Raw genomic sequence first — 25,320 nt, forward strand, 5'->3', positions numbered from 1 at the left:
ACAGAGCGCCACGTCCCATGTCCTCAGAGTGATTGACGAGAGCTGAGGAGATGGGGGGGAACAGGGTGAGGAGAGGATCTGAAATGGCATCTAGAGATGGCAGAGGGGAAGGAATCCCTGCTCAGGGCTCCTCTGCGTGCAGAGCTCGCAGGCTGGAGAGGTGCAGGAGCAGTGGCATGAAAGGAAATCCAAGTTGTGCGGGCGGTGAATGGGATTGCAGCTGATCCACAGCGTTGTAACCCGTGTGGAGCTGTGGCTTGGGAGGTGTGAGGGTGGTTGGTGACACACAAATATTGGCACCACCTTGGGTTCTCCCGGTGTAGTTTTACTCTGTGAAAACCTGCCAGGGCAAGAGGGTCAGGAATAGGCCAGATCTGGTGGGTTTGGCTGGAATGGTAAATAAAAATAGTACATGTTTTGTATGTTATAATATTTACAGACTAAAACAGTGAATAAATGAGCCGGGGGGCAGTGGTTGCACTGAGGCTGTGGGTGATGCTGGGGCGACTCCAGTCTCCATCTCCCTGTCCATGAGCTCCTCCGAGGTCTGAGCTGCTCCCAGCTCCTCCCAGGGGGGGTTTACTGCAGATCCCTGAATATTTGAGGGTTCCGGTGCCACCCTCACCGCTGGAACACCCCCAGCAGCTTCCCCAGGCAGTCTCTCCCATCCTCTGTGCTTCCAGCAGCTTCCCCAGGCAGTCTCTCCCATCCTCTGTGCTTCCAGCAGTTTCCCCGGGCAGTCTCTCCCGTGCTTCCCTCCGTGCTTCCCGGGGGCCGGGAATGGGGAGGTGGGAGCGTGGGGGCCCCGCAGCCGCTCGGCTCCCTCGGCACGCGAGTCCCTGGGCTTGGTTAGTCCCACTCCCTGTCCCTGGGCCTAATTATTCACCCTCCCTGCCCAGGGAGGGTGGAGGGGAGGATGGATGGATTCACTGCTGGAATGTCACTGCCCGTGGCAGGGGCTGCAGTGGGATGAGCTTTAAGGTCCCTTCCACCCCGAGCCCATCTGGGATTCCGTGATTCCCGGCTCTGGTGAGCCGTGTTCCCGGTGGGAAGGAGCACACCTTGGGCTTTGCATGGAGCCAGCAGGCATTCCCTGGAGCTGCTGTCTGCTCCTTCCTGCCCAGGGCTGGGAAGCAGCTCACTGAGTGGTGGGAGAGTGGGATGTCAGCCAGGCACGTCCCCTCAGAGCAGCATCTCCTCGGAGCAGCGGCTGCTCCCTCCCAAATCCTGCCCCCAAGTCCTGTCTGCCTTCGGGGGCACTGGCTGGGCCTGCAGGTCTTCCCTGGGAGGGGGGAGCAGGGAGAGGTGTGCAGGAGGGTTTGGATCAGCTCCAAGCCCTGTGCATCACTGCTCCAGCGAGACAACCCCTAAAGCTGTTTATCACTCCAGTGCCCCTCGAGGAGCTGATTTAATAGAGGGAGAGGCTCGTTTGATAGAGATAAATACCTTGGAGAGCCTTTAAAAGTGGTTCCTCATCCGTTTCCCTGGAATGTGGAGCTGCAGTTTGGTAGCAGTGGAATCCTTTGGAGCGACAGGAACCTCCCTGGTCTCTAACGTGGAGAGGGTTTTTTTTAGCCTCTTAAATCTCGTTTTATTGAACCTTTTGCCTTTATCTCTTCCCGCGGCTGCTGTTCTAAGCTCTCTCCCCTATGTAGGTCACACTTCCACATTTTCTGCTTGAGCCACTGTCTTGGAGCAGTTACTCTCTAAAATAGAAAAAAAAAAAACATGTCTGTAGAAACAGGACTTTGGTTTTGCTGTGGTGGTGGCAGGAATTCCCCCGTGTTTAATCCCAGTTTAGTCCAATCGCCGCTTTCCAGCCAAAGTACTGTCCCTGCACGGGAGTGTGTAAAAGGAAATGTAATTGGATTATGCAAAATCATCTCTCAAATGAGGTTTTAAGGCATCACTCCCAGTTGTTGGAGGTGTTCAAAGACAGGTGATTCCAGCAGGTCCTTGTGCAGCTGGAACAGGAAGGTCTCCTGGGGAGCTGCTTTGGGAGCAGGAGTGTTGGAATCTTCCCTCACAGCAGAACAGGGGGATAATGGTAGGAATTCCCATGCAGCCCCATTTCCAGCTGCATCGTTTCAGTTCTCCCACTGAATTAGTCCGTGAGGCTTCGTGGCTGCTCCTTCCCCCCAGGTGCTCCTTTGGTGCCTGCTTATCCCGGGCTGTTTGTGTCCCACTCTTTGGATTCCATCCAGTGCCTTTTGGTGGGGGGTCACTGCCAATGCTGGGTTCGACTGTGCCAGTGTTCCCAGGAGATGCCCAGTGCCCCGTGGCCCTTCCTGGGGGGAGAGTGTGTTGCCTTTGGGGTCAAAGAGGCATCTCCTGGGTGTTTGGGGCCGCCCCTCGCTCTGGTTTTCCCTTCCCACCACTCCCAGGGTCTCACCATCGTGTCTCTCCCTCCCCTCGCAGGTCAGATGCCAGGGCCAGGGTCGATGCTCCCCGGGCAGCCCCTGCCAGGCCGGATGATGCCAAGTGTGTCAGCCAACCTGCACCCTGCCGGGGGGGCCCCCCCGCCCGGGATGGCGCCCATGGCCGGGAACCTCATCGGACCTCGGCTGCCCCTGGCAGCCCCCAACGGCATGTGTAAGTGCAGGCCCACCTCGGGGGGCTCCTGCTGGGGCTCCTCTGTCTCTGGGGAAGTGATTTTCAGTGGAAACCCCTGTATTCCCTGGGGGAGTAGCGGGATCGGTGCGCGCTGCCAGCCCTGACGGGTGCCAGGGATGTGCTTGAAGCTTTAAGTGCTCCTCTCCCCTCTGGGCATCCAAACACACTCCATTGTCCTTTATTTTATTTATAACATCCCTTCTTTTATTTATAATGATACTGAGGCTCAGTAGTGATGATCAAAAACCTCTCCTGGCTCAGTGGAGAGTCAGGAATTCACCATAAATCCTCAAATATCAAAGATATCAGAATAGAAACCAGTTCAATAATTCCTTACTGAAAACCTGGCACCCTGAAGTTGGAACAGGGAAGTCCTGATTAGGAGGAGGCAGAAGATAAACCATGTGAGGAACATTCCCAGTGTAAAACCTACACCTCCAAAAATGAAGTTGATTTATGGCAGCCAAAAAAGCAGCTGAGTCAGGAGCCCCAGTGTGGGTGTTTGAGTGAGTGTGAGAATGTGGCCAAAGCCAGAAGGCAAAAGACAAGCTGGCACAGGGAGGAATTACTGAGGAATTCTCAGTCAGGGATCCCTCAATAAATTGGCCATTATTAATTCCCCCCTGGGCTCAGCTGCTGCTCTGCTTCAGCACAGGAATCTGCACCCCAGGAACACTCAGTGTGACTGTCCCCAGAGGAGCAGGAATTGGGATCACTCTCCCAAAAAGTCACTGGGAAAAGCCCATCTCGTTTTGGCTGGAGCTGCAGGAGCTCTGACTCACTGGTGTTCACCAGCCCTGGTGGGAAATACTCCAGCTGATGCTATTTTTGCTCTAATTCTTCTCCTCCTCCAGCTTTACTTAGTTTTCCTTCCTTTTTCCTGAGCCTCTACCACTGGGAATATCTCATGTCAGGTTATATTCCTGTTTGCTCTCTTCCCTTATCTTAATTTCTCCTTTTTTTCTCCCCTACTAAACAAGTCAGTCATGTTCCATTAGTGTCTCCTCTCTGGGCACAAAGCTGCCCTTTCCTGTCCCTGCTTTCTTCCCTCCTCTCGCTGCATCCCTGGATTCCTGTGCTTTTTACCCTACCTCCACCCTTCAGAGGGGAGTGCAGGCTCTGTTTGTGTAAAATCTGCTGTTCCATCTCTTTGGACCCCAAAAGAGCCGCAGTTGGGGCCCGAGGGCGGCGCTGGGAGGGGAGAGGTGCCAGTTCCAGCCCTGGAAGTTGCCTGGCCTGAGCTTTGCCAGCTGCTGAGCTGCACCCCTGGCACCTTGTCTGTGCAAACAGGGGAATGTTTTCCTCTTTCCCGGATTGCACGTGGTGGGAGGTCACCCCGGAGGTGCAGTGGGGCCGCAGGTGACCCCGGAGGTGCAGTGGGGCCGCAGGTGACCCCGGAGGTGCAGTGGGGCCACAGGTGACCCTGGAGGGCGGGAGCCGTTCCCGGCACAGTCCCGGCTGCCGGAATTCCCGTGGGAATTCCCGTGGGACAGCCGTGTCTGCGGGACATGGAGGCCCCTGGGCAGGGCTGTGGGGTCCCTGCTCCCCCTGCAGCCCCCCGTGTCCTGCTCACGGTGTGTCCTGTGCTCTGTTGCAGATCCCCCCCCGGCGCAGCCCCCGCCGCCCGCGGAAGGAGTGACCCCCCCTCCGGCCGGAGCCCCCCCGGCCTCAGCCGCTCCCTAAGCAGCCAAGGAAGAGGGAAGGAGCTTCCACAGCAACACAGTGGTGACCAAAAAGGAATTCCTCAGCTCCCTTCTGTCCCCTGGGGGGGTCTCACCTCCTCTCCCCGTCCGTGGGTGTGATTTACACACACACTTACGTTCCCCCTCCCCACCGCTCGGAACCCGGCAGGCCTTGGCATTCCCTTGGAAAGCTGGAGATCAGGGATGCCAGGAGTGCCTCCATGTTGCTGGTGGGAAGTCCTTTCCCCTTTGGCCTGCTTGCCTTGCAGAGCTCCACGCTGGTTTCCTTCCTCTTGGTGCTTTGAGCTTTGGCTTCTCCCGGGAAGGGGAAAATAATCCAGGTTTTAGGGTGGGGGCAGGAGCTGAGCTTTAGGACGTGGCACGAGCCCACTCTGGGGTGATGTAGTGTTTTGGGGTCTCTGGGTAGAGCAAAGCACCGAGCTGAGATGCCAAACCAGTGCTTGGAGCAGAGCAGAAGAAGCAGGGAGGGGCAGGAATGGCAGCCGTGTCCCCTCGGGATATCTGGTCCTGACGGCCGGGGCTGCCCCGCTAACTTATTACAGGAAATATTGATCCATGTGAATGAAGCCAGGAGTGAATCAATTGGAATAAAACCACTCAATGGTAGGAGTTTTCTTGCTCCAGTTTTTACCTTTCCTTTGCCTTTGGAGGTGGTAGTTGGACCTTCCCTCTGAGTAGTTCGGTGCCGTAGCCAACTGAGGAATAAACCCCCATTTTTAGTCCCTCTTTTTGGAGCATATACTTTGTACTTTTTAAAATGAAGAAAACAGGAAAAAAAAAAAGATAAAGTAGGTAGCGAAGAAGTGCTAGAATTTGGGATTGGGTTGGGATGGCTGGGATGGGAATGCCAGAACTACCTCCTGCGGACAGCCGGGGCGGGCAGCGGAGCTGGGGACAGCTGGGGGCACCTCCCACGGGGCTGCAGGCTGGGGAGGGAACAGCCTCACCAGGCACATCTGGGAGCGCCTGCTGAGACCTCCAGGCTGCCAAAACTTGGGAGAAAAATCCTGCAAAAAATCCTTCTCTGCCTGTGGTTCGGGTTCTCTGCCCTCGTCCTGCCCCAGGAGGGTTCGGGGTTCCCTGCCCAGGGCCCGAGGCTGCTCCTGGATTGGAAGGGTGGCTTTTGGCCCTGTGGGGGGGTGTGAGGATGGGCTGGAGGGAGGCTCCCAAAAATTCTGGAGCCTCCAGAGCCGCTTCCACCATTTCCCAAGAAAGGCTTTGCTGGGTGCTCCCAGCACAGGCTCCGTGTGCCTCGCAGGGAGCGGGGCCCGCCCGCCTCCCAGTCCAAGGCTTCCTCCCCCTCCAGGGTCTTTGGGTGAGCATGGGATTCCTGGGGCAGCCCTTAGTCCAGTTTAGAGTAACCTCAGGTTGTTTTTAGCGTGATCAATACCAGGGATCCAGGGGGAGACTATTTTTTACTGTCCTAGTGCTGATCCTGCCGAGGACCTGGATCCCGACACTGTTTTGTTTCTGTACAAATAATCCTTGTGCCGACTTTTTCACCTGATCTCTGTATAGGGCCCGTTTGATTCCTGCAGCAGCCACCCAATTTTGTGAAATAAAAGCAAAAAAAAGCGGTTTTTGTACAAAGCTCGTGGAGTTTGTGAAGTCTCCTTTGCCTCTGTGTGCAGGATGAGCTGGGGATTGGGGTGATCCGGGGCTGTTTCGGGGCTGAATCGGAACTGCAGCGGAACAACCACAACGCCTGAGCCTGGAGGAGACACCGACGCCACGCAGGGAAGGGAAGGCTCTTCACACACTCAGAGTTGCTGCCTTGGAAAGGCTGTTCCAGGCTTTCAGAGCCTAATGAATGCAGATGAGGTGCAGCAGCAGCCCAGGCCCGGCAGGACCGTGGCTGTTTGATTCCTGCTTTCCCGCTGGCTCCGGCTCGTGCTCCCAGTTGGATCACACTTGAAAGGAGAGCTCTGAAGTGGCAGGTTGGAAGGGGAGAGGGTTGGGCTCACTGACCTGGAGGGGTCCCACTGCCCCTCCACCCACTCCTCTAATGGGTTCATTCTGATGCTCTTCCCTCCTCTCCCGCCGGGCTCTGGAGCTGCCAGGAGGGTTTTCCTTTTTGATTAAACTGCAACCAGAATCCAGGCTGGATTATATTCCAGCCATTCCTGCTGCTTCACCCAGGGAGAGCCTTTCCCTTGGAAGAAGAAGCACCACTTTCCAGGATCCCATAATGCCCACAGTCCCCAGTTCCCTGAGAAGGAAAACCCCTGGGTCCAGGACACCCCACAAAAGCCCCATCCCCAACTGGGAATTCCTCCTTGGATGGCCTGGGGTCTCCTGCTGAACATTCCCTCAGTGGGCTCCTCAGTGCTGCTCCCACACAGGGCAAGGAGGAGAGGGAAGGAGCTCTTGGATCTTTGCATTTCAGCAAAGCTTGTGCCTTGGGATCTCACCCTTCCCACCTGTGACAGGGCCAGCAATGGTTATTTTCCCTCCTCTCAGCCTGAAGACGTTTTTCCTGAGGGATGCCCAGAACGTGGTAAATCACAATGACAATTTTTCACAGATTTTTCTATTTACAGCCTCCAAAGCTTCGTGGTCGCAGCGGCTGCTGAGGCTGAACTGGGCTGGGCAGTGCTGGGAGTGAGGGAGCAGAGGTTTGGAGGAGCTTTGGGAAACCAGTTCCAGGAATGCTGGTGGGTGAGAGGCTGGACCTGCCCCAGCCCAGAACCCTCCCCGTGCCCTGGGCTGATCCCACAGAGGGGCAGCAGGGCAGGGGGGATTCTGCCCCTGTCTCAGCTGAGACCCCCCTGCAGAGCTGCCCCAGCCCTGGGAACAGCAGCAGGAGGACGTGGAGCTGCTGGAGAGAGTCCAGAGGAGGCCCCGGAGCTGCTGCCAGGGCTGGAGCCCCTCTGCTCTGGAGCCAGGCTGGGAGAGCTGGGGGGGTTCCCCTGGAGAAGAGAAGGCTCCAGAGAGAGCTGAGAGCCCCTGGCAGGGCCTAAAGGGGCTCCAGGAGAGCTGGAGAGGGACTGGGGACAAGGGATGGAGGGACAGGACACAGGGAATGGCTTCCCACTGCCAGAGGGCAGGGATAGGTGGGATAGTGGAAAGGAATTGTTGGCTGTGTGAGGGTGGCTGGGGAATAGATTTCCCAGAGAAGCTGTGGCTGCCCCTGGATCCCTGGAAGTGTCCAAGGCCAGGTTGGAGCAACCTGGGCTGGTGGAAGGTGTCCCTGCCCATGGCAGAGGTGGCACTGGTTGAGCTTTAAGGTCCCTTCCCACTCAAACCATTCTGGAATTCTGACCCTGCTGTGGGTGTTGGGATCCCCACAGTTGGGCTGGGAATGGGATGGGGGCTGGGATTGCTGCTGGATCTCAGAGTGGGTTAGGGAGTGAATTCCTTCCTGTTCACAGCTTTTTGGAATGGATACATCGCCTTGAAGGTGGGTTTAGGACAGGGCTGCAAAGTGGCTCAGTGTGTGCTCCAGAACTGCAGGGGGGTCATTTGAATCCAAGGTGTCATCAGGACAAAGGGAATTACCTGCCTGGGATGAGCCCTTCTGCCTGCTCCGGAAAATTCCCTGTCCCTCCCACTGACACACAGCTGGGCAGGGTTGGCATCTTCACCCCAGTGATCAGACACTGCTGGACAGGGGGGATGGTCCGGGGGGGTTTCTTTCCTCAGCTCTGCAGGGAGCAGGAGGGAACGGGAACCAGCAGGAATGGGAACCAGCAGGAATGGGAACCAGCACTGGCACCTCTGCTTCCCACACCCCAGTAACTCCCCAAACCTCCTGCTGTCCCGGGGGGCCCCAAAGGCTGGGGGTTGTGCTTTTCTGGCTGCTTTAAAGCCACAAATGCCCCTTGGGTCACACAGAGGGTGGGGGGTGTCCCAGTGTGAGCGGGCACATTGTCCCCCCCCTGTGCTGTCCTTTCCTCCCCGTGCCTGTCTCACGAGAACATTCCAAAGGATTTGGAAGGCTGGAAGCTCCTTTTCTCCCTTGGGAGGTTTTACAGGGCCCAGTACAAGGCTGACCCCGGCGCCCATCCCCTGGATAATCCCCCAAATCCCGTAGGAAGAGACGTGCCCCAGACAGGAGGTGACAGGGTGGCTCTGGGTGACCTGCCAAGGGCTGGGCCGTGCCGGGGCTGTCCCTTCCAGACCCTTCCCATCCCTTCCCTCCAGGAACAGTCGCTCTTTGTCTGCTCCAGCTCCTGCCCGGCCGCCTGTGCTGCCCGGCTGGGAATTTCCCCTTTCACTGGCACCCGGGACGCTGCCGGGGTCAGGGCACAGGGACCCCTTCCAGCAGCCCTGGGAGCCCTCGGGACGTCTCCTGGAGGCTGCAATGGGAAACCAACGGGGATTGTTGGGAATTTTTTTCCCCTAAATCCCTCATTTTCTGTCCTTCCAAGTTGCAGTGGGATAAAAACAACCTGGTGTCCATCAAAGCCAGCAGCTTTCCAGGCACGTTCCCAGGAGTCCAGCACTGGGATGTGACTGGTGGTCCCCACGTGCCAGGACTGACGTGTCCCATCCAGCTCCCTGTGGCTGATCTGGCCAGCAAAGATCTAGAGTGGCCACTTCCCTGGGGCAGGATCAGCCCAGTGGGACCTGAGGGGCAGCTCCTCGCTGAGCCCCCGGCCGTGTGCTGCTGGGAGAGCCACAGATCCCTGCAGGATCCGTTCCACGGCTCCCTCCCAGCACTGGGGACCAGGACATTGTGGTCCCACTGATCCAGAGCCGGCACAGCCCTCGGAGGATGCTCGGATGGATTTGGGTGACCTGCAGGTCTGGTTCTGCTGCTCCAGTTTTGGGTTCCCTCCTCCAGATATCCCAGAGCCAGAGCCCTGGTGGTGACTGAGCACCCCTGACCCGTGGTGGGAGGGATGAGGGGGTGTTCCCTGCTCCGGGCACACAGGGGCTCAGCTCCTCTGCTCTTCCCGAGCCTTTTTCCTTCATTTCAGTGGGATAACGTGGTGTCTTCACTCCTTGTCCTGACTGTGAAACAGCTGCTTTGATTCACCCGGATTTCCAGCAGTAATGAAAGCAAAGCCCCAAAGATAAAAAGCTTCTCTGAAGGGCCTTTAGTGCCCTCTTGGCAAAATCACAAGTACTAAACCAGATTCTCCGGCCGGGAAGGAGGAAGGTGTGGGAATGGTGCTGGTGCTCAGGGTGACTTATCCCGGTCTGTGACAGTTTTATTTGTCACCCCTGTGCAGGCTGGGCACGTTCACAGACACAAAAGGTGTTGGATGCAGCTGGCAGGTGCTGTGGTGTGTCCTTGGATGCAGTGCTCTGTCCTTGGGATGCAGTGCTTCATTCCTGGGGCACCCTTGGGATGCAGTGCTTCCTTCTTGGGACACCCTTGGGATGCAGTGCTCCATTCCTGGGACACCCTTGGGATACAGTGCTTCCTTCTTGGGACACCCTTGGGATGCAGCTCCCGCCGTCTCTTCTCCCCGGAGCCTCTCGGTCCCGCTTTCCTCAGGGTTTTCCTCGCTCCTTGCAGCTCAGAGCTGTGACAGGTGATTATTAAACCTCTCCCACCTCTTCCCTGTGCAGCCACAGGGCTCCGTGGCTCGGGAATGGCCCCGTGTGGGAGAGCAGGAGCTGGGGCACAGCCAGGGACCCCTCGGACCCCGGGACTCTGCCCCCTCCCCGAGCCAAAGGCACCACTCCCTGGGCAGGTCAGGAGGGTTTTTTGGGAAGATCCCGGCTCCAGCAGCACGGGGCATGCAGAGCCTGTGGATCCGGGTCTTTGTGCCTCCAGCGTCCTCCCCCGAGCTGCTCGTGCCATCCCAAACGCGGCTCCTGCTTGGAGGACTTGGAATTCCGGCAGTTCTCGGCTCAGCCGGGTGTCGGGAGCAGCTCGGCGTGTGACGGATCCGGGGGGGGGAATTCGCTCCCTGCAGGAAGGGGTGGGATGTTCTCGGGCTGAGCAGGGGGAGGCTGAAGGTCGATGCCGAGTCTCGCGGCTGCGGCTCCTCCAGCGCTCGGTGTCACATCAGGGCTCGTCACCTCGGACCAGCCCGGGCGGTGCCAGCCCTGATCGAGGCAAAGCCAGCCCTAAACCCCGCCTGGCTGAGCTGGGCTCGGCCCTGGGCTCGGGCTCATCCTGCCCCTGCCATCGCCCCCCCATTATCCAGGGGGGATGTCCGTGGGGATCATCACTGGGGGTGGGATGAGGTGATTCCCAGGCTCAGCTGATGGGAAGGAACTGGGAAGGTGGGAATCAGAGCCCATCTGTGCCTCCTCCCCTCAGCCTCTGTCTGTCTGTCCATCCCCGTGGGGTCCAGGGCCACAGCCCAGCCTGGCACCTGCTCCCGTGGTGCCCCTGTGGGTGCAGGATGGGAGGAGGGAGGTGCTGGCGTGGGGCCGTTCCATGGCCTCCGGGAGGCTCCAGGACCTGCCAGCTGGGTGAGCCGGGATGTGGGACTGAGCTGAGGGCTCTGCATGGCATGGGCAGCCAAAGCCTGGCGCTGGCATGAGGCAGGAATGGGGGAGCAAAGCCCCTCCCGTGGGTTTTTGGGGACCCCACAGTAGGGGGGATCCATGAGCAAGCTCTGCTCCCATCGCTGAACAGGGCAGGGAAGGGATTTGGGATGAGATCCCTCCCCAGCTCACAGGATGGACAGACAGAGCTCACACCGATTTGCTCTGGAAATGCCCCAAACGCTGGCTGCAATTCCAGATCTTTTAATTTACCTTTAATATTTTGAGTAACTCTCCCAGGAAAACACGGACTCGGAGCAGCCGCCGGTTCTTCCGGAGCAGAGGGAGTTGGTGCCAGATTTCTCCTTGGAGGCCAAAGAGCCATCACTGTCTGCCTGTCTGTCTGCCTGTCTGTCAGTCCCTGCTGCCCCTCATCCAACCCCCCGCTGCTGCCGAAGCCAAATCCAAGGCAGGTTTGTAGGAATGTGGTGGGATGTGGCTCTGCCCCCACGCTGGGCTCGGCTGCTCCGGGATTTGGGCACTGACAGGGATGGGGAGGCTCCAGAACCGCTCCCTGCCGGGGTGTCCCTGCCCAGGGCACAGCACCCCCACCCTCCCTGTGAGCTCTGCCCACCGAGGGGGGCCAGACCCTCGGTCCCCCCTTGCCCACCCGGATGGATGTCTGGGGGTCCCTGATCTGGCACAGGGATGGGCACAGGGATGGGAATGGAGCCTGTGCAGGAGGTGGGGGCTCTTCCCCTGGAAGGGGGTCTGTGGAGGGCACCATCCCCTGGGACTGGGGGGAGCAGCCTCCAGTGGGGTGGGGGGTGCCAACACCCCCTTTTCCCTCGGGGATCCCGTGGGATCCAGCACAAGGTCCCTCCTCCCACGGCTCAGCCCCCCGGGGTGACGCTGGAGCCTCGGGGGTCGGTACCTGAGGGGACACCGGGGAGCGTGGGAGGGGTCCCTTGGGATGGGAGGGGTCCCTTGGGATGGGAGGGGTCCCTTGGGACGGGAGGTGCCCCTGGATGGGGTGTCCCAGGGCTGGGGTGGGACATGGGCCCCACGGAGAGGAGGAGCCGGTGCTCAGGACACGGTCCCGGGGCTGGGGGAGCCTCCGGCCATGGAGGTGTCCAGGGTGGGACCCCGGGCAGCTCCAGGCTTGGCCCCGGTGGGCCCAGGGGGCCCTGCCAGCCCCCGCAGCTTCCTGCCCCCAGGAGTTACTGCAGGTGCTGGAAGTTTCCATGGGCTGCTGCCCTGCCTGGGCTCCATCCCATCTCCATCCAGGATGCCACTCACCTCCATCCCATCCCCATCCCAGATCCCACTCACCTCCATCCCATCCCATCCCAGATCCCACCCGCCTCCATCCCATCCCAGATCCCACTCACCTCCATCCCATCCCAGATCCCACTCACCTCCATCCCATCCCATCCCAGATCCCACCCGCCTCCATCCCATCCCAGATCCCACTCACCTCCATCCCATCCCATCCCAGATCCCACCCCCCTTCCCTCGGCCTCCTGCTGCCACGGTGGGGACCTGGCCCAGGGCCCCCCCATCCTGTGGGACCCCGATGCCTCTTCCCAACCCTTTCCCGGCCGTCCCAGCCGTGTCCCCCCTCCATCCCGGCGGCCCCTCACCCGTCCCCTTGGAAACGCATCCAGGGCCGGAAGCCTGGGGAATACTAAGCAGGTGCAGCCCCTTCAATCCCCCTTTGAGAGGGACAGAGCGGGGCTTGTTCCCGGCTCACGGAGCCCGGCCAGGAACTGGGGGGAGAGGGGACCCCCATCCCCGGTGGCCCCCCCAGCCCAGGCCCCGAGCCCTGCACACACAGGGCCCCTTGGAGCAGGAGGGGGGGCCAGGGAGGGACCAGGGGGGTCACGGCCCAGCTGATGTGGGACCCACACGGGGGGCACCGAAATGGGATCCCCAGGGAGCACCCACTGCCCCCCCCAGCCCCCGGCCCTGCCCCAGCATCCCTCACTGGGGTGGGATTTGGGATGTGGGTGTGGGATGGCTGATGCAGGATTTGGGATGTGGGTGTGGGATGGCTGATGCAGGATGCAGGATTTGGGATGTGGGTGTGGGATGGCTGATGCAGGATGCAGGATTTGGGATGTGGGTGTGGGATGGCTGATGCAGGATGCGGGATGTGGGTGTGGGATGGCTGATGCAGGATGCAGGATTTGGGATGTGGGTGTGGGATGGCTGATGCAGGATGCAGGATTTGGGATGTGGGTGTGGGATGGCTGATGCAGGATTTGGGATGTGGAATGCCTGATGTGGAATACGGGATGTGGGGTACTTGACACGGGTTATGGACTGCCTGTTGTGGGACGTGGGATGCAGGATTTGGGATGCAGGATGCAGGTTGTGGGATGCAGGATGCAGGTTGTGGGATGCAGGTTGTGGGATGCCCAGTGCAGGATGCAGAATGTGGAATGCTCAATGTGGGATGTCCAACATGGGATGTGGGACGTCCAATGCAGGATTTGGGATGCTCGGTGCAGGATGCCTGGTGCAGGATGTGGAATGCCTGACGTGGGACGCAGGATGGGGGAGCAGCCATGACGGGCACATTGCTGTGCTGCAGGTGGAGGTGTCCAAGGACACACGGTGACCTTGGGAAGCCTCAGCCAGCCGGGAGCTCGGCCGGGGGGGATGAGGTGTCCATGGGGACGGGGTGTCCCTGGGGGACGGGGTATCCCTGGGGGATGGGGTATCCCTGGAGCCCGGGGTGCTGGGACAGCCCAGGAGCCGCCGCTCTCCTGCACACACGTCCCGGCTGAGCCACTGGTGGGAGCAGCCCCCTGCCCCCGCCTGTACCCCTGCCCTCATCCCCTGCCTGTACCCCCTGCCCTCATCCCCTGCCTGTACCCCCTGCCCTCATCCCCTGCCTGTACCCCTGCCCTCATCCCCTGCCTGTACCCCTGCCCTCACCCCCAGCCCCTCATGGATGGGTCACAGATGACAGAGGCCCTGGTGGCACCTGGACCCCTCTGGCACCGGGAAGTGCCCCCGTGGCCGTGGGAGCCCACACGGGGGTCAGGGAGGGTCTGACCCGACACTGGGGTCTCTGCTGGGGGGGTGAGTGGTCACAGCCCCCACTCCGGGCCAGAGCCCCGCGGTGCCCCCAGGCAGTGGCTTTGCCCCCAGGGCCGTGCAGGAGTGGGGGGCTCGGGGGTGCAATGGGGTCCCCCCCCCAGTTGAGGATGCTGGGAGGGGCCCCCGGAGCTGGTGCAGGGACGTGTCCCCGCCCCGTGCAGGAGCAGTCGGGGGGGTCAGAGGGGGCTGCCGGTGCCGGGGGATTCCGGGAGGTGTCCCGTGGTGCTGGAGGGTCCTGGGGGGTGCTCTGGTGCCCCCCAGAGATGCCGGTGCCTCCCCCCGGGGATGCCGATGCTGGGGGGTGCGGGGGGGTCCCGGTGCAGGGACGCCGCCCCACGGAGCAGCACTTTGGGGGTGGGTGGGGTCACGGGGGATGCCGATGCTGGGGGTGCCGGGAGGGGTTCCCCGGTATCCCCCCACAGGGAACGCCGGTGCTGGGGGCAGCTTGGATGTGCCCCCCGGTTCTTCCCCCAGGGATGCCGATGCGGGGGAGAGGCAGAATGTGCCCCTCGGCGCCCCCCTCCTGGGATGCCGATGCTGGGGGGTGCCAGGATGGTCTCCCCCGATGCCGGGGGGTACAGGGATGTGCCCCCAGCGCTGCCCCCGGGGATGCCGATGCTGGGGGGCCGGGATTTGTGCCCCCCGGGGATGCTGCTGCCGGGATGGGTCCCCCGGTGTCCCCCCCGAGGATGCCGATGCCGGGGGGTGCCGGGGGGGTGCGGTGCCGTGCCCGTTGCCGGTGCCGCCGCCGCGTCCCCGGTCCCGCCCCCGCCGCCCGGCCCGGCCCCCCGGCTCGGCTCGGCGCGGCTCCGCTCGGCTCGGCGCGGCTCGCTCGGAGCGGGGCGGGCGGAGCCGCTGCCGGTGCCGGCCCCTGGCCCAGCCGGGGTCCCTCCATGCCGCCATGGCCCCCCGCGCCCCCCGCGCCCCCCGCGCCCTGGCCCTGCTGCTCGTGATCGGCGCCCTCGGTGCGTTCGGGACCGCGGGGAGCGGGCGCGGGGGGGACCGGGATGGGGACGGGGGGGCGGATCCCGGCGGGGGGATCCCCCGGGTGGGGAGCGGGGGGGATGCTGCGGGCCGGGCGGGGGCTGCGGGGCGGGGGGGATCCCCAGCCCGGGGCTGGATCCCATTGCCGGGGGCTGCATCCCCGGGGGGGAGGTGGATCCCGGGGGGTGGTTGGATCCCGTTGCGGGGGGGGGGGGGGTGGTGTTGATCCTGTTGCCGGGGCTGGATCCCCTTTATGCGTGGTGGAATCTGCAGGAGACGGGGAAGGGCTGGATCCCCTTGCAGGGCGGGCGGGACCCGCTTGCCGGGGGCCGGATGCCTTGCGGTGGGGTCTGGATCCTTTGCGTGGGGCCGGATCCCCGGCGTGGGGCTGATCCCCCCTTGCAGGGCGGCCGGAATCCCCTCGCCGGGGGCCGGATCCCCTGCGGCAGGGGCTGGATCCCCGCGTGTGTAGGGGGAGCATCTGCAGGAGGCAGGGAAGGGCTGGAGCCCCTTGCAGGAGGGACAAGATTCTCTTGCAGGGGCTGGATCCTCCTGGGATTATAGGGCACACTTGCAGGAACCAGAGAGGGTTGGATCCCCTTGAAAGGGAGCTGGATTCCATTGCAGGAGGGGCTGGATACCCTTGGAAGGGGGCTGGATACCCTTGCAGGGAGCTGGGTCCTGTTGCAGCGGCTGGATCTCGTTGTGCATATGGAGTGCACTTGAAAGAACAGGAGGAGGGCTGGATCCCCTTGGAAGGGGGCTGGATCCCCTTGGGTGGGGGTTGGATCCCCTTGGAAGGGGGCTGGATCCCATTGGAAGGGGGTTGGATCCCCTTGGAAGGGGGCTAGATCCCCTTGCAGGGGGCTGGATCCCCTTGGAAGGGGGCTGGATCCCCTTGCAGGGGGCTGGATCCCGTTGTGCATATGGGATGTTTATGCAGGAACCAGAGAGGGCTGGATCCCTTTGGAAGGGGGCTGGATCCCCTTGGAAGGGGGCTGGATCCTGTTGCAGGGGGCTGGATCCCCTTGCAGGGGCTGGATCCCCTTGGAAGGGGGCTGGATCCCCTTGGAAGGGGGCTGGATCCTGTTGCAGGGGGCTGGATCCCCTTGCAGGGGCTGGATCCCGTTGTGGGAAGGGCTGAATCCTGTTTTGTATGTGAGATGCATATACAGGAACCAGAGGGGCTGATCCCCTTGGAAGGGGCTGGATTCCACTGCAGGGGGCTGGATCCCCTCGCAGAGGGGGCTGGATCTGCTGGGCGAGGGGGAGTCTGGATCCCATTGCAGGGAGCTGAATCCCCCTGTGTGTATGGGGTGCATTTACAGGAACCAGAGGAGGGCTGGACCCCCTTGCAGGGCAGCTGAGGGGGGTTGGGCCAGGGGCATCTTGTTTTGGGAGGGGCCGTGTTGGGGGGGGTGTCTCTATTGCGGGGGGGTCACAGAGTTGTGGGGGTGACTGGGTGCAGGGGCACCATCAGAGCTGGGGGTTTCTGCGGGGTTCATCCCTTTGGTCCCCGGGAGAGGCTCAAGGATTCAGGGTGGAACCCCCCCAATAGCTTGTTGGGGTGCTGGTGTGTGCAAGGTCAAGCAGGTGAGGGCCTGTCGGGACCCCCCCAGGCTGCCACATCCTCCCAGAGGTGCGGGGGCACCTCTGACACGCCTTTCTGTCCTTGTCCCCCTCCAGCATCTGAGCGGCCCCCCCAAAACACCAGCGATGCCGAGGGGAGAGCCTGGGAGGGCTCACTGGAGAGCAGCCCCCCGAAATGGGACCTGGCGAGCGGAGACCCCCCGGGGGGACCCAGCAACAGCACCAGCCCCGAGGGGGCCGCGGCAGGACCCCAGCTAGAGCCCCCTGGGCGGGGCACGGCCACCACGGACCCGTCGGCGACGCCGGAGGGGTGCCCGGGGTGCTCCGGGGAGGGCGATGCCAGCGCCGTGCCCCCCGGGGCCGTGACCTGGCCCGGGGCCGGGGGGACGGTGCCCGTGGCCCTGGGCAGCCCCGAGGAGCCGGGGAGCGGCGAGCGGCCCACGGCGGCCTCCCTGCCCAGCCCGGGGGGCGTCGGGGGGCTCCCGGCCGCCCCGCCCAGCCCCCCCGGCCCCCAGCTCGCCACCGACTCGGCCGAGTCTGAGCTGCTGCCGGCGGCCGGGGGCTCGGCCGCGCCCCAGAGCCCCGTGCCGGGCGAGCCCAGCCCCGTGCCCGCCGCCGCGGGGGACTCGGGGGGTCCCCCGGAGCTCTGGGCGGCCCCGTCCAGCCCGGCCCCGGCGCAGGGGGCTCGCGGCTGGACGGACCTGACGTGGCTGCAGGAGCCCATCACGGCGGCCACGGGCCCGGCCAAGCCGCCGCCCGGCCGGCCGGGCTCCGACATCATCGACGTCGACTACTACGAGCTGTTCGAGGGGGGCGACGGACTGGGGGGCTTCCCCGGGGCCGGCCGGGAGGCGGCCGGGTCTGCGCGGCGGCGGGAGCCCGACGGGGCGGCCACGCCCTGGGCCCTCCACGAGCTCTACGACGACTTCACGCCCTTCGACGACGCCGATTTCTACCCCACCACCTCCTTCTACGCCGACGGGGACGACGAGGACGAGCTGGAGGACGAGGAGGAAGAGGAGGAGGAGGAAGACAGGGAGCTGGAGGATGAGAACGGCTACCGGCCGCCCGCCTCGGCCGTGCCCGGCGCCGCCCCGGCCCCGCGGGACCCCCGGCCCACCGGGCGCCGGGACGCGGCCCCGCTGCCGTCGGGCGTGGCCGGGGGCAGCCCCACGGCCTGGCCGCGGCCCGGGGAGCGGGGCCAGCCCGACAACGGCTCCGAGTGCCGGAGCGGGTACGTGCGGCACAACAGCTCCTGCCGCTCCCTCTGCGACCTCGTGCCCAGCTACTGCCACAACGGCGGCCAGTGCTACCTGGTGGAGAGCCACGGGGCCTTCTGCCGGTAAGGACGGGGGCCCTGGGGGGGCTGGGGGACATGTGGGGGCTCGCCACCCCTGGGCACCCCATCCCTAGGCTCTCCATCCCCTGTATCCCATCCCGGGGCTCTCCATGCCTGGGCATCCCCTCCCTGGGCTCTCCATCCCCTGTACCCCGTTCTCAGTCTTCCCATCCCCATGTAACCCGTCCCTGGGTTCTCCATCCCTGTGCATCTCATTCCCAGTCTTTCCATCCCTTGTTTACTCCATCCCCAGTATCTCTATCCTCCATGCACCCCATCCCTGACCTCTCCATCCCCCTGTACCCCATTCCCAGGCTCTCCACCCTCTGCCCCTCACCCAGGTCCCTCCGGCCCCGCATCCCGATCCCGCCGGGACGCGGAGGGGTTTCCCTGCCCCCCGAGCGGCGGCTGGGCAGGAATTAGGTCAGGGCTGTGCAGCCGCGGCTCCGGGGCGGCCGCGCTAATCGGCCCCGGCAGATGCGCCGGGGAGGCCGGTGCCGGCTGTGCCGCACGGATCGGGACGCGCCCCGCGCCTGGCACCGAGCCCGGCCCCGCGGGGGTCCCCCCAGCCCTGCTCCCACTGCTCCCGGCGCTGGGAACCCTCGGCGAGGGGGACCAGCATCAGCGGGGGACCCCGACCATGCTGGCCCCCAGTGTCCCCATCTCACTCAGCCCCGGTGTTGTGGTGTCAAACCTCCATCCCTGGGGACATTTAGCCCCCAAACCTCCATCCCTGGGGACATTTAGCCCCCAAACCTCCATCCCTGGGGACATTTAGCCCACCCACCCCTCAGCTCCAAGGTCCCCCTCGGGGACCCATTAATCTCCTCCCTCCCAGACACCCGTAATCCCCCCGATTACAGACGCCACATCCCCCGAGGAGGCTCTGTGGGCTGGGGGGGACACGTTTTGGGGCGGGGGTCCCTGACGGCGTGCCCCGGCAGGTGCAACACGCAGGACTACACGTGGCACAAGGGCACGCGCTGCGAGTCCATCGTCACCGACTTCCAGGTGATGTGCGTGGCCGTGGGCTCGGCCGCGCTCGTGGTGCTGCTGCTCTTCATGCTCACCGTGTTCTTCGCCAAGAAGCTCTACCTGCTCAAGACGGAGAACAGCAAACTGCGCAAGACCAAGTGAGTGGCGCGGGGAGGGGACGGCGCTGCCGCCCCCCGCGCTGCCCCCAAGGTGTCCCCAAACAGCCGCGGCGGGGCCGGGCTCAGCTCCCGGCATCGCAACGGGGCTGGGCGCGATCCCGTCCCTGCGGGGACAGCGCTGGCACCCCTCAAAATGTCCCCAGACTGTCCCCAAACAGCCGCGGCGGGGGGTGGGCTCGGCTCCCGGCAGTAGCACCAGGGTTGGGTGTGATGCTCTGTCCCTGTGGGGACAGTGCTGGCAGCCCCCAAACTGTCCCCAAACGCCCCGACAGCCGCGGCGGGGGGGTGGTCAGCTCCCGGCGGGACGTGGTCCCATCCTTTGGTGTCACCGGGCCCCCCAGTGCCGGTGGGGACACGGTGACGTGTGGGTGGGAAAGCTCCCGGAGGCGGGAGCGCGGCGGGGCCGGGATGTGGCTCCTGCTCCACGGTTAATCCTTTAAAGCTGCTCCTGACTGGCACCAGTTAATCTGCTGCCCTGGGAGCTGGGGACACCGGCTGGGCTCGCCGGGAAATGGCCCGGCTGGGGACGCGGCTGGGGGGACAGGGAATGGTTGGGGTCACCCCCCCGCCGCGGCCACTGCTGCCCGGCTCCTGGAACAAGGAGGAGGGAGCCCTCCCAGCCCGGTCCCTAATGAGCTGTTAATTGGTGTTTGGAAGTGCCAAGTGTAATTAGCAGGGAAGCTCCGTGCCAGCCCCTGGGTCTCCCTCTCCGGCCCTGGGAGCGGCGGCTCCCGCTGCCCCGGGCTGCCCTTCCCGCTCCCCCCAGAGCGGGGGTCACCCCAAACCCCCGGGGACGGGGGCTCTGAGCCCCCCAAAATGTCGCACTGAGCTCATTTAGTCCCAAGTCTCCATCCCTGGGAGATGGAGATCCATCCAGGATCTCTTGGATAGCCCCCAGAACTGGGAACTTTTAGCCCCAAACCTCCATCCCTGGGGACATTTAGCCCCCAAACCTTAGATCTGGATGCATTTGACCTCCACAAACCCCCTTGTTTTGGGGCATTTAGCCCCCAGATCTCCATCTGTGGGGACATTTAGCTCCTAAATTCACACCGATGGAGACATTTAGCCCCCTAAAGCCCCCAGATCTGGGGGTATTTAGTTCCAAACCTCCATCCCTGGGGACATTTGCCCCCCAGACCTCCAGCTCTGGGACCAGTTACCCTCCCAACACCGGGGTCACCCCAGGGGTGCGGGGGGTGCTGGGGGGTCCCCACTCTCAGCCCGTGCCCTCCTGTCCCCCCGCAGATACCGCACCCCGTCCGAGCTGCACAACGACAACTTCTCCCTGTCCACCATCGCCGAGGGCTCCCACCCAAACGTAAGGAGCTGCGTGGCACCGGCCCCCGTCCCGCTTCCCGTCCCACCCTCCGCCCTCTGCCCGTCCCCCCTCCCCGATCCCAGCACTGCCCCCCTGTCCCCATCCTGCCAAGGCCACTGCTCTGTCCCCTTGCTGTCGGGTCCCCAGTGACCACCCTCCAGAGTTCCCGATGGCTTTGCCCCGTGTGCGGGTGGCAGGGCTGGAATTTGCAGGGCGGGCAAGCCGGGCTGTCGTGGCTCTGGCAGCGGATCCTCCCCGGCTGTGGCACCGCCGGCAGGAGCAGCGGATGGCTCCGGTGGCAGCGGGTGATGCTGGGGGGTGACACGCTCCGGGATGCTGCTGCTGTGGTCGGGGTGCAGCCGCCAGCATCCCCCGGGATGCCCGTCCGACCTCCTGTCTTTGACTCGGAACAGAGAGAAGCGAAGGGCTTTGCGGAGCCGGAGGAGGAGCGTAGGTCCCTCTAAGCCATTCCCTATCCACGGTGTTCCCACCTTCCGACGCCTTTAGCAGCCGTAGCTGCCCTGACAGGAGGCTCCCGGGGCCGGCTCCCACTGCTGAGAGGATGAACCTTGGGATGGATCCGGTGTCGCTCCCGGCATCTCACCGGGGTCTGACTCGTCCCTCGTCCCTCCGAGATGTGGAGGGTTTGGCACATGGTGTAGCACACTGAGGATGCAGAGGGATCAGAAGGGGAAACACCCCGGGAAAGGGGTTTTTGGGACCCCCCGGTGGTGCCCATCCCATTGGGAGCTGATGGCACCAGCCCCGACTGGCTGGACGTCGCTCGTGTGACACCCCCCTCGGTGTCCCTGTCCATCCGTCACTCTCCGTGTGGCACCAGGAACACCGTAACCACCACGCCCATCCTGCCCTGGCAGCCCCCCATGCCAGGGCTCATCCTGCCCCACCAGTGCCAGCGGTGCCACCGGGACCCTCCTGGCACAGCCGTCGCCCGGCACGGCCGGAGCTCAGCCTGGTGCCGGAGGGGCCGCTCCCCCATGGATGTGGGACAAACCTGGGGCACAGCCCAGCCCCGGGGAGGGGAAGATGCTCCTGGGGGGGCATGGGGAAGTGTCCCCGGCTTTGCCAGCGGCACGGTGGGACCAGCTGTACCCTGAGGATCCGCAATAAATCCAGCCCCTCTGGCCTCCTGCCAGGCCGGGAGTTGCTCATTGTCCATGGGATGAGCCGGGCTGGGAACGGGACGAGGAACTGGGTGGGGATGGTGGCTGGGATGGCTGGGTGGGAGGGTTCCCGTGGCTGGCACAGGCTCCCATTGCTGGCACGAGCTCCTATGGCTGGCACAGCCTTTGGGGCCTTTTGGGAACTGGAGCATCCCAGGGTGGGGGAGCCGTGGCGGGGCACGGCCACGTGTCACCACAGGGGGGTCGGACCCTCTCGCCCACCGGGTCCCCCGTGCCGAGGTGTCCTCTGGGTGGGGGGACATTTGTCCCCCCCAGTGTCTCCCTGCAGGGGCAGTGCCCGCGTTGGGGTCGGTGGGACATCGGTGCCCTCGCCCAGTCCCTGCTGTGGTCACCCCCCGTCCCCAGCACCCCCTGACCCCCGTCTCTCCTGCAGGACGATCCCAGCGCTCCCCACAAGCTGCAGGACTCGCTGAAATCCTGCCTGAAGGACGAGGAGCCCTTTAACATCCACAACTCGACGTCGCCCAAGCACGACGGCGGCAAAGGGGAGCAGGACGGGGGGGAGCTCAACTGCCTCCAGAACAACCTGACGTGAGGGCGAGGGGAGGAGGAGGAGGAGGGAGGGGAGGGGAGCCAGGCTCCCCCCCTGCACCCCCAGCCCTGCCCTCCCGCTGTCTCTTTTCCCGTGGCATGCTTTGGTGTGTTTTGTACAGAGGAAACCAGAAATCCCGGTACTAATTCGGCCGTGTCGTGGGGGTGTTTGGTCCGTGCTCCGTGTTTCTCGCTTGGGTTCGTTCCGCGCTGTCATTTCTAAACCTTCGCCCTCCCCGCAACTGACTTTTTTTGTACTTTTGCCCCACTTTTTTTGAAATACAGGTAAAAACGACAAAAAAAGGGAAAAAACAGAAAAAAAAAAGGAAGATCTTGAAATAATAAATAAACCATTTTTTTTTTTTAAAGTCAAGGCTCTTGCCGGTGCCTGCGATCTCCCGGCGCGGACACGGTGGGGATCGGTCCCTGCTTCCACAGGGTCCCCTCTGAGCGTCCCCCAGGGGTGGGGGGTGCCTGGTCCCCCCTCCTCACCCTCTCCAGGGGGTGGTGGGTGCCTGGTCCCCCCTCCTCACCCTCTCCAGACACCTCCCCAGCTCTGCCAGGCCAGGAGTGCAGCACATCCTGCTGCCATCCCAGACACGCTCCGCAGCAGATGGGACACCCCGGGGTGTTTGGTGGAGGTGTCTGGGCTGCTCCAGGGCCTGCTCCATCCCCATCCCCATCCCTGTCCCCACTGGGGGTCCCCCCAGCCATGGGGGTGCACACAGGGTGACAACTCCCGGCCTCTCCTGCCCCAAGAGCTGCCCAGGATGTCAGTGGGACTTTGGATGAGACCCCCCAGGGTTGTCACCCCCCAGCTCCCTGTTTCCATCCCCTCGGAGAAGAACTGGCCCCGCTGTGGTTGGGCTGGTCCCATCACCATCCCCTGGCACTGGGCATGGAGCAGGGATCTCTCCCCAGGGAACCCCAGCATTCCCACCACCCTCCCCTCTGGCCGTGGCTCCGTGTTGCTTCCCACAGGAACCCATTTCTTCTGGAGAGGGATTCAGCCAGGAGCCAACACTCCCGGTTCCTCGGGGGAGAGCACCCGAAGCCATCAATCACCGGGCAATATGAGGTGTGTGGCACAGCAGGGATGCAGCCACAGCTCTCCCGGGGCTCTCCCAGCCCTCTCCTGGCCCTCTCCCGCTGCTCTCCCGGGGCTCTCCCAGCCCTCTCCCGCTGCTCTCCCGGGGCAGGTGGGAGCCAGAGCCGCAGCTCTGCGTGGATTGGGTGTTCCCGATGTGTCCTGTGAGCTGCTAAATAATTAATTCTCGGCTCACTCGGGGAGATTAAAAACCGAGGAGCGGTGGTGGGAGCCGGCAGTGGATCCCGGGAGTCACGGGAAGCGCAGAGAGCGGCTCCCCGGCACCGTCGGGGGTTGGTCTGTGCCATTCCTCTGCCAGCACGGAGCTGTGGGACAGGTAAAACCATGGATACAGCTCCGGGAGGGATGGACACAGCAGTAAGAGAGGGTGGGGTGGGGCAGAGCGATGTGCTGGTGGAGCAGGAGCCCAGCTGAGCAGAGGGGAGATGCTGATGTCCAAGGAAACGCCTGGAAAGGTGGGATATCCCGGCACAGGCAGAGGCTGGGCACGAGCTTCCCGTGGGACTGGGAGGGAGGGAAAGGGAGCTGGGGAGGGATGAGCATCACTGTAACAGCAGGGAGAGGGTCTGTGCTGTGCACGAGGAGCGAGGGGAGCAGCAGTGGTTATGGATGTGTAGGGATGGGGGTGTTGGAGGTGGTTATGGATGGGTAAGGATGGGGGTGTTGGAGGTGGTTATGGATGTGTAGGGATGGGGGTGTTGGAGGTGGTTATGGATGTGTAGGGATGGGGGTGTTGGAGGTGGTTATGGATGGGTAAGGATGGGGGTGTTGGAGGTGGTTATGGATGTGTAGGGATGGGGGTGTTGGAGGTGGTTATGGATGGGTAAGGATGGGGGTGTTGGAGGTGGTTATGGATGTGTAGGGATGGGGGTGTTGGAGGTGGTTATGGATGTGTAGGGATGGGGGTGTTGGAGGGGATTGGGAATCCGGGAATGACGTGGGGTTGTGGGTGAGGAACACCTGAGGGGATGCAGGGAAGAGGACAGAAGGGGAGGGCACCCCTCACCTCCAGCTGCCCTTGGAGGGGCTGGCAGGGTGGGGTGCAGGGAGAGGTGGGATGGGGCAGCCAGGGAATGATTACAACCATGGAACACACGGCTGGATGGTGGGACCTGGAAACCGTCTGCTCCTTGTTGGGATCCGTCCTCATGGTGCCTGTGGGTCCAGCTGGACACTGCCTGGAGAGAGATCCATCATGGATGGTGTCACCTGGGAGGTGAGACTGGCACAGTGCAGCCCCTCCATCACGGACAGTGTCACCTGGGAGGTGAGGGTGACACGGCACTGCCCCTCCTTCCCAGCACAGCCCCTCCATCCCAGACCTCTCCTGGCCCCACACAGAGGTGCCCACCTTGGAGTGGTGCCCACCTTGGAGTGGTGCCCACCTTCCCCTGCCACCTGGGTTTGCCCCTTTTGAGGAGCCCATGCACAGCCAGGGTGGGCAGTGGTGGGAGCAGCCCCTCTGCAGAGCCGGGGGGGGACTCCTTGGAGCAGCCCCTCATTTTGGGATGACCAGTGGAGGAATCCCAGGGACCAGAGCCATCCTCGGCTGCAGCCACTCACCCCATGGGCTGCAGGGACTCACTGGGATTCGGGACAAAACTGGGGCACAGGGATTTAAGCAGGTCTAGGGGTGCTCCCGTGTTAGGAGCATGGGGGGGATTTGTCCCCCTGCCCCCCCCCTCTGTCACCCCCACAATTCCCCCCGGCTGTTCCCACTGTCAGACCCCACTCACCTGCCCTGAGTGCTCCTGTTCCCGTGGGAAGGCACAGCCTCCTTCCCTGTGGGGGGGTCACGAGCCCTGGAGCCCACGTGGCTCTGGGGTCAGTGTCCCTCGCTGTGCCTCAGTGTCCCCCGGAGGTGACGGCCTGTTCCCAGCCCCTGGGCTCTCATCCCACTCTGGCTTTCCCAGATGCAGGGAGGAGCGTGGTTTGGAGGGATTCCCCCAGGGCCAGGGCTCCCCATCAGCAGGGAGAGCGGGGCACGGTGAGGAGCAGGCAGAGTGAGGAGCAGGCACGGTGAGGAGCAGGCAGAGTGAGGAGCAGGCACAGTGAGGAGCAGGCACAGAGAGGAGCAGGCACAGAGAGGAGCAGGCACAGTGAGGAGCAGGCACAGAGAGGAGCAGGCACAGAGAGGAGCAGGCACAGTGAGGAGCAGGCACAGAGAGGAGCAGGTACAGAGAGGAGCAGGCACAGAGAGGAGCAGGCAGAGTGAGGAGCAGGCACGGTGAGGAGCAGGCACGGTGAGGAGCAGGCACGGTGAGGAGCAGGCAC

General features: G+C 63.3%; 2 protein-coding genes across 5 annotated transcripts in view; both read left to right on the top strand.

Moving 5' to 3' along the window:
* SMARCC1 (SWI/SNF related, matrix associated, actin dependent regulator of chromatin subfamily c member 1) overlaps window positions 1–5,906 on the top strand; it is a 62,180-nt gene extending 56,274 nt beyond the window's left edge. Inside the window, exons 27-28 of the mRNA XM_064647531.1 lie at window positions 2,419–2,592; window positions 4,211–5,906. Coding sequence (XP_064503601.1) covers window positions 2,419–2,592; window positions 4,211–4,296 — 260 coding nt within the window. The 3' untranslated portion in view covers window positions 4,297–5,906. The remainder of the gene's footprint in view (window positions 1–2,418; window positions 2,593–4,210) is intronic.
* A 3,723-nt stretch (window positions 5,907–9,629) lies between these two features.
* Window positions 9,630–22,306, top strand: CSPG5 (chondroitin sulfate proteoglycan 5). Of its 4 annotated transcripts, XM_064649139.1 has the most exons (6): window positions 9,630–9,799; window positions 11,007–11,179; window positions 16,485–17,730; window positions 18,672–18,860; window positions 20,130–20,202; window positions 21,781–22,306. In XM_064649139.1, the coding sequence occupies exons 1-6, from the start codon at window positions 9,645–9,647 to the stop codon at window positions 21,940–21,942; spliced, it is 1,998 nt and encodes a 665-aa protein (XP_064505209.1). In that variant the 5' UTR covers window positions 9,630–9,644; the 3' UTR covers window positions 21,943–22,306. The 4 variants fall into 4 exon arrangements, with proteins under 4 accessions (XP_064505209.1, XP_064504950.1, XP_064505036.1 ...); XM_064648880.1 differs by lacking the exons at window positions 9,630–9,799; window positions 11,007–11,179 and adding an exon at window positions 14,365–14,779; XM_064648966.1 differs by lacking the exons at window positions 9,630–9,799; window positions 11,007–11,179; window positions 21,781–22,306 and adding exons at window positions 14,365–14,779; window positions 20,616–21,358.
* The last annotated feature ends 3,014 nt before the right edge of the window (window positions 22,307–25,320 follow it).

The sequence above is a fragment of the Pseudopipra pipra genome, chromosome 1 (genome assembly GCF_036250125.1).
Source record: "Pseudopipra pipra isolate bDixPip1 chromosome 1, bDixPip1.hap1, whole genome shotgun sequence".
Lineage (NCBI taxonomy): Eukaryota > Metazoa > Chordata > Aves > Passeriformes > Pipridae > Pseudopipra > Pseudopipra pipra.